This window comes from Dendrobium catenatum, unplaced genomic scaffold (assembly GCF_001605985.2).
Source record: "Dendrobium catenatum unplaced genomic scaffold, ASM160598v2 fragScaff_scaffold_421, whole genome shotgun sequence".
Lineage (NCBI taxonomy): Eukaryota > Viridiplantae > Streptophyta > Magnoliopsida > Asparagales > Orchidaceae > Dendrobium > Dendrobium catenatum.
The window spans coordinates 424,767-432,537 of record NW_021318883.1 but is presented as its reverse complement, the minus strand read 5'-3'; the positions used below and the strand labels follow the sequence as shown (position 1 = coordinate 432,537).

General features: G+C 39.7%; 1 protein-coding gene across 7 annotated transcripts in view; it reads left to right on the top strand.

Moving 5' to 3' along the window:
* Window positions 1-7,771, top strand: part of LOC110110307 (dynamin-related protein 3A-like) — a 46,342-nt gene that overhangs the window by 23,958 nt on the left and 14,613 nt on the right. For 6 of the 7 annotated variants that reach the window (XR_002304682.2, XM_028694249.1, XM_028694248.1 and 3 more), the window contains one exon: window positions 7,451-7,642. Coding sequence is in view for 6 of the 7 variants with exons in the window: in XM_028694249.1 (XP_028550082.1) it covers window positions 7,451-7,642 (192 nt within the window). In the remaining variant the exon portion in view is untranslated. The remainder of the gene's footprint in view (window positions 1-7,450; window positions 7,643-7,771) is intronic. The other variant, XM_020841727.2, reaches the window with a different exon arrangement.

The following is a 7,771-nucleotide window of genomic DNA, read 5'->3' as shown; positions in this document are numbered from 1 at the left end:
ATACGACTCCTAAAAAGACTTGGTTGGAAAATATTAGGAATGACCTTTCTTTATTAGGTTTAAATGAGAATTTGACTTTTAATAGAACACAATGGAGAAAAAGGATTCATGTAGCCGACCCCACGTAGTGGGATAAAGGCTTGATGTTGTTGTTGATGTTGTTGTAATTAACTAATTACTTAAATAATTAAAATATATGATTAATTAATTTAAAAATAACATTTACAACTATATTTAATTAATGACCTAATTAATTAATTACAATAAAATTAAACCTTTAATTAATTAATTAATTAACTAGGTAATTAATGCAATTAATTCAAAATAACAAAATAAAATAAATCAAATCAATGTTTGCCTTATAATCAATCCTTGTACAACAATCCAACTCAAGAAAGCTACAACTCTCAAACAAGAACTCTACAAAACAAACTCCAAACTAACTCTAAACATACTCAACGGAATAAAAACTCTCAAACACAACTCTTAACAATCTCTGAGTAAACTCTAAGAAAATTGAACAAACTAAATCCAAGCAAACACAAAAAACTCCTATGCAAGCTCCAAAGTAGTGCAAGCTCCGAATACCTGCAAACAAATAAACAAAAGTCAATGCAAGACTATAAACAAATCACTAGTACTATAAGCAAAACACTATACTGAAGTAAAACATAACTGTTGAAACAAAAGCACTAATTCCAAGGCAGTAGAGGAGTGTAAAGCTAAATATCTGCTGCTATATCCACTCTAGGATAAACATAATAAGTGACTTCCGAGTGAAGTAGTAAATCCTATTGAAACTAATCCCTTCCAAGGGAAGTAAAAGAACCTAAACCTAAAACATACTGGCTAATTCCAATAGAAAGCCGTAAGTCCTGCTTTAATTAATCTATTAGGGATAACTTCTAAGTGAACTAATGATGCAATCAAGGTGCTATTTGGAATTCTAAAAATGATGTTTGGGATTCCCTAGGTGTTGTATGTGCTGTTTGGACTTCCTTGTGTGCTGTTTGGACTTGTGTGCTGTTTTGAATTCCTAAAAATATTGTTTGGTTCCCAATATTGTCCCATGGTTTTCTGTGTTGGTGTGCTGCTTCGGTTGTTGTCCATTTCCCATAAAGTTTATATTGTTGGTGACTGTTGGTTTCCTATTCTGGCAGTTGTTTCCCCATGCTGTCCGTCCCCCCCCCACCCCCCCCTCGCTATTTCCTATGTAATTTTGGCTAGTATTGGTGGCTTGGGGGCGGCACATTTATGGGGTTGTTGGGCTCTAATTTTCCCTATATATGGGGGCTGTTTGCCGCTGTTTTATAGGAGGATTAGTGATGATAATTTTTGGAGCATGAAACCTGCGGGTTTGGAATAGCTTGCGAGCTATTGTCTTCTTCCTTTCTTCTTCTTAAAATTTGTCTAGGTCTTCTAATCCCTTATTCTCTATCCATGGTTCTCGCCTCAATTGTATCTTTCTTCTCAAAATTAATATAAGTTATATGGTTTATGTTTGTCATATTTATATTAAAGGAAGACTTTTTGTTTGCAATCTTAGTTTTGTTTTTTGGTTGCACCAATTTGGTATCAGAGACTTAGATTTTAGTGTATCTTCCTTTCTTTTTCTTTAGAAAAATAAAAAAAGGACAATCATGGTATAGTAGAATCTGGTGTTGACGAAAATATGCCAACTAATCGTGAAGACAAATTTCCAACAAGCAGATGGATCCCATCCCAAGGAAATTCCTACGGAACCAATCCAAAATGAGCTATATAAAATTTAGGAGAAAATGAATTTGTGTACGAAAAGATATGAAGCTATGAAGCATCAACTTTATTTCGAGTTTGAACAAGAAAAGAATATGATCCGAAAGAAGTTTGAATCTTTAACTCAGGAAGCGGAAGAGACGCCTTCGGAACATCTTGGAAGTTTGAAAGCGATCTCATCAGGAGACTAGAATTCTACACCAGGGGAGAATTGATGCAATCAAGATGTTGTTTGGAATTCCAAAAATGATGTTTGGAATTCCCTAGGTGTTGCATGTGTTGTTTGGACTTCATTGTGTGCTGTTTTGAATTCCTAAAAATGTTGTTTATTTCCCAATGCTTTCCCAAGATTTTCTGTGTTGGTATGCTGCTTCGATTGCTGTCGATTTCCCATAAAGCTTATATTGTTGGTGGTTGTTGGTTTCCCGCTGGTTTCCTTGGCATATTTTTCTGGCTGCTGTTTTCCTATGCTGTCCGTTCCCCTCCCTTTGCTATTTCCTTTGTAATTTTGGCTCTTATTGGTGGCTTGGGGGCATCACATATATGGGGTTGTTGGGCTCTATTTTTCCCTATATATGGGAGCTGTTTGCTGATGTTTTATAGGAGGATTAGTGATGATAATTTTTGGAGCATGAAACCTGCGGGTTTGAAATAGCTTGCGAATTATTATCTTCTTCCCTTCTTCTTAAAATTTGTCTTGGTCTTCTAATCCCTTCTTCTATATCCATGGTTCCCGCCTCACTTGTATTCTTCTTCTCAAAATTAATATAAGTTATATGGTTTATGTTTGCAATCTTGGTTTTGATTTTTGGTTGCATCAACTAACCTACCCAAAATAAAAAATCTACAGGCCACTTCCAATGGAAGTAGTAAGACCTACCATAAACTCTAAAAATTTATAGGAAACTTTCAATGAAAGCAACGAAGGGGCGTTCATTTTGAAAGGAGAGAGGTTGATCATGATCAAAGAGGTGCTGATTTTAGGAGGGGAGAATTTGAAGATGGGTTTGGCTATAAGCGTGGAATGGATGAGTCTTTTTTCTAGCCTAGTCTTGCTGGTCAAGAAGAACAATGGGAGCTGAAGATTTTACGTGGTTTACCGGGTTATAAACAAGGAAACTGTGCTAGACAAGTTTCCCATTTTAGTGATATATGAGTTGTTGGACGAGCTTAATTGAGTGGTGGTGTTCACGAAGATGGATCTGTAATCTGGGTATCATCAGATCAGGATGAGAGATTTGGATGTTTCGAAGATGGTATTCAGGATACTTGAAGGACAATGAGTTTATGGTGTTTCCGTTTGGCCTTACCAACACCTTTGCTGCATTCCAGTCCCTCATGATTAAGGCGTTCCGACCATACATATGGAAATTTCTACTGGTTTTCTTTGATGACATCCTGGTGTATAGTAGGTTGGGTGAGGAGCATTTGGAGCACTTGAGAGTGGTATTCGAGCTGTTATAGGAGCATCAGCTGAAGGCTAGCCTGAAGCAATGCTGTTTTGCATAGGCTAGTATGGAGTATTTGAGGCACGTGGTATCTCAGGAGGGGGTGGCCGCTGATCAGAAAAAAATGGAGGCAATGCTGAAATGGCCTCTACCTAAGAATCCGAGGGAGCTGAGGGGTTAACTGAGTACTACAAAAGATTCATGAGGGGATATGACACCATAGCTTGGCCGCTGACAGAGCAGTTAAAGAATGATAGCTTCTTGTAGGGAGAGATAGTTACCTAGGCCTTTGAGTGATTGAAGAAGGTTATGACCACGACATTATTCCTAGCCCTACCAGATTACAACCAGGTTTTTGTGGTAGAGACTGATGCATTAGGGTATAGATTTGGGGCAGTGCTAATGCAGAATCATAGACCCGTAGCTTACTTTAGACAGGTTTTTATAGCCAGAGCTAGGTTGAAGTTAGTCTATGAGAGAGAGTTGATGACCATTGTGTTTGCTATTCATAAGTGACGACCTTACTTGTTGGACCGATATTTCATTGTCATGATAGACCAAAGGAGCTTGAAGTACCTGTTAGAGTAGAGAATGACGACTGAAGAGCATTAGACGTGTCTGTCAAAGCTGTTAGGCTATGATTTTGAGATCGAGTATAGACCTGAGGTAGAGAACAAGACGGCTGATCCCTTGTCCAGATGCATGGGGGAGCTCCAGGAGTTTGTCATTTTGATACCACTGATGTTGGATTGGCGGGCTATTAAAAAGGAGAGTATGTAGGATGAGGTGCTGAGGAGGATTAGGGCGGTTCTGTTTAGGGATTAGAATAGCCACCCTGACTATGCCCTACAACAGGAGATACTGCTGTACTAGAGAAGGTTTGTGTTTCCACGAATCTCGGTCCATATTCCACACCTGTTGTAGTTGTTCCACGGGAGTGTTTTTAGGGGTCATTCTGTTGTGTAGAAGACGTACATGAGATTGGCGGTAGAGTTGTATTGGAAGGGGATGCACAAGGCAGTGGAGAAGATGGTGGCTAGATGTGAGGTATGCTAGAGGAACAAATACATGGTCATGGCTCCAGGGGAATTACTACAACCCTTAGCTCTTACAGAGAAAGTGTGGGAGGAGGTCACCATGGATTTTATAGATGCGTTACCTCGATCTAAGGGGCTTACAGTGATTATGGTGGTGTTTGACAGATTAAGCAAGCATGCTCATTTCATTACCCTATACATCCTTACATGTCTGTGATAGTGGCAACGACATTCATCAGGTAGGTGTTCAGACTACATGGGATAACAGAGTCTATAGTATCCTATCGAGATAAGGTATTCCTCAGTCATTTTTAGAGGGAGCTATTCAGGCTGTAGGGGATAATGCTGAAGAGGAGCACCACGTATCACCCATAGAGAGATGGGTAGACAGAAGTGGTAAAACGGGGCCTAGAGACGTACTTGCAATGTTTTGCTTTAGAGACACCTCATTTGTGGGCCAAGTGGCTAGCATGGGTATAATACTGCTACAACATTTCGTATCATTCGGCTTCCCAGATAACTCCTTCGAAGGTGTTGTACAGAAGAGACGCACCTCACTTTCTTCACTTTCTGCACAATAGCACACCAGTTTCTTCAGTGTAGTACTTGGAGGATAGGGAAAGGGTGTTGGATGAGTTGAAAAGACACTTGTTGAGGGCTCAGCAGATCATGAAGAAGTAGCTGGATGGGTGTAGGAAGGACTTCATGTTTGAGATAGGGGATATGGTATACTTAAAACTTCGTCCCTACAGACAAAGGACGATAGCTAACAAGAGAAATGAGAAGCTGGCTCTAGGGGTGTAAAAAATGGGTCAACGGGTCGGGTTTGGGTCCAACCCGAATTGATTTGGGTCTAAACAAGTTAACCCGAACTCGACTCGATTTTACAAACAGGTCATAATTTCTAACCCAAACCGACCCGTGCGGGTAGCGAGTTGACTTGACCCGACCCGCATACTCGGTCTCGAAAGTCTGATCCAAGAGAGCAAGGGCATGACACGTCACTCGAAGTCGCGACTCAAGTGGGAAGGCTGAGCAACACTGTGGCTGACATGCGGGGCGAGGCCAGCACACGGGGCTACTCGGGCGAGGATTGGCTTGACTGCTAGTGTGAGGGCCAGCAAGGCCAGCCTTTGCGGGACCGCGGGTGCTCCTGCGAGGTCGAGGCATGCGGGCAGGCCGACGGGATCGAGCACTTGAGCTGCGAGCCTGCGAAGCGGAACACAAACACCCTATGCAGACTCGACATTGGTCAAACCCCAGTTGATTTCGGGTTGCCTAGTCAATCTGAGCCTGACTCGATTTTAGGAATGAGTCGAAATCTCGAACCCGACCCGTATGACAAACGGGTTGACCTGAACCCAAGATTTTTTAGGTTGGATTTGGTCCGGGTTTCGGGTCAAGTTAGATTTTGACACCCCTAGTTGGCTCCAAGGTACTCTGGCCCTTACGAGATATTGGAGAGGATTGGAGCAGTGGCTTACCAATTGAGGTTACCCCTGACTGTTACCATACACCCAGTGTTCCATGTGTCATAATTGAGGAGAGCTATTAGTGATCATGCCTCCAGTTCAAAGTTATCTGTGAAACTAGCAGAGAATTTGGAGGTGATGTTGGAGCCACTAGAGCTAAAAGGGATATGATGAGGAGAGGGAGGAATTAAGGAAGTGCTGATAAAGTGGAAGAACCTACTTAACTATAACGCCACATGGGAGCTGTACGAGAGAGTGATGCATCAGTTATCTTCCTTCCACATATAGGATAAGGTAGTTATTTGGAAGGGGGATATTGTTAGACCTGTCCAGCCGATCCATCTTGGACTGACCCTAGTATATAAGAGGCGGAAGATCTCTCCTTTCCTCCTCTCCTATGGGGTCCAACAACCATATGTCGAAGGAAATTAAGACTTGTTTAGGAGGAAAAATTCAAAGGAGGGCATGTTTTGGGATTTACATCTTTATTGTATGCTTTAAGTAGGTTGTTTCCCTAGGGTTAGTGATATGCTTTGTTTTCTGAAATTCTAGTGTTCTTAGAGTGTTTTGTGCTCTAACCGGCGGCTAGGGAATTAGGAGGGTTGGATCCTCCTCTCCAATTGAGGATTCATTGTATCTTATTTTTTTATTCCATCTATCATCAATAAAAAAGCCAAGGGGTCACTCTATTTCTACAAGCACTTCCTATCGGTATCTAACCCATTTTCTTACATGATATCAGAGTTGGTTTAGGGTCCTATTTTCAACCTTTTATTTTTCCTTCTATTCTCACTCTCATCTATATGCCTGTAATTTTTAACTTCCACTCTAAAGAGTTAATTTTCATGAATGATAAAAATCAGACTAATCCTTTTAAGAGAGATTTCTAGGGGTTACAAATCTCCTATTATTTGAATTGAAGAAACTACCTTGGTGGTCCTAAATTGGGATGACCTTTCTAGAAAGGGAAAACTCCACCACCTTCTTGTTGACCCTCTAGATTCGAAAGATCTAAAAGAATTTGTTGGCAATCTCGTGACTTGGAGAAGTAAAAAAACAAAATGTGATGGTGGCAAGTTCCAGCACATCAGCCGAATTTAGATCTATGATACTAGTAATTTGCAAATTGTTATCTTGGATGATTTGAAGTTTGAATGCAAAGGTCCTATGAGATTTATTGTTATAGCATCATCAACTATTAAAATTATGCATAATCTTATGTAATATGAACGAAAAAAATAGATTAAAGTGGATAGGCATTTGTGAAAGATAGGCTTGACTGTCATTTAATATGTACTACATTCATTAATATAATCGGCCAACTTTTAGACATTCTCACAAAAGGATTATCGGGAACAATATTTCAAAAATTAACGTTTAATGTTGTAATAGATAACATCCATTCATTCCCTTGAATGGGAGTGTGAAAAAATGGAATAATTCTTCCTTTATTAAATTCCCTCCATTAGTGTTCACCTGAACTCAATAGTCCTCCAAATTTGTTCATTTCATGCTGCGTTAATAATTTTTGGATTATTGTAATCATTCTACCTATTCATTAACTCGCTGACTATTGTGATTATTGTTCCATATTTTGTATGTTTTCTATTAGAAGTTCTCATGTGATTTTATAAATATTACATAAATATTGATATGAAATACGCAACCAATTCTTTTTAAAAATTATCTTCTAATATGTTTTTTGATTTAAAAGAATTTGTTGATCATTCTCATGCAGGAAGGGTTGGATACTGATAAGTCGCAAACATCTGAGAAAGCTCAAAAAACTAGAGCAGTTTTTTCTAGGTCAGGTGCAAATGGAGTTGGTCATGAGCAGGCTGCCGTGAGATTTTTGCCCTTGCCCTTATTTTCTTTCTACCATGTTTTCAGAGTTCTTCACTGCAGATTTCATCAACAATATTCCCTTTATGTAGGTTTCATCTTGATAATATTTCTGCTTGAGTTCTCCCTGTTGGTAATTGCATTCGGATTTGGTTTTACGTGATTTGGATGTCTTGTCTGTCTTCTAAGCTTGCTACTACACCCTGGAGTCATTACT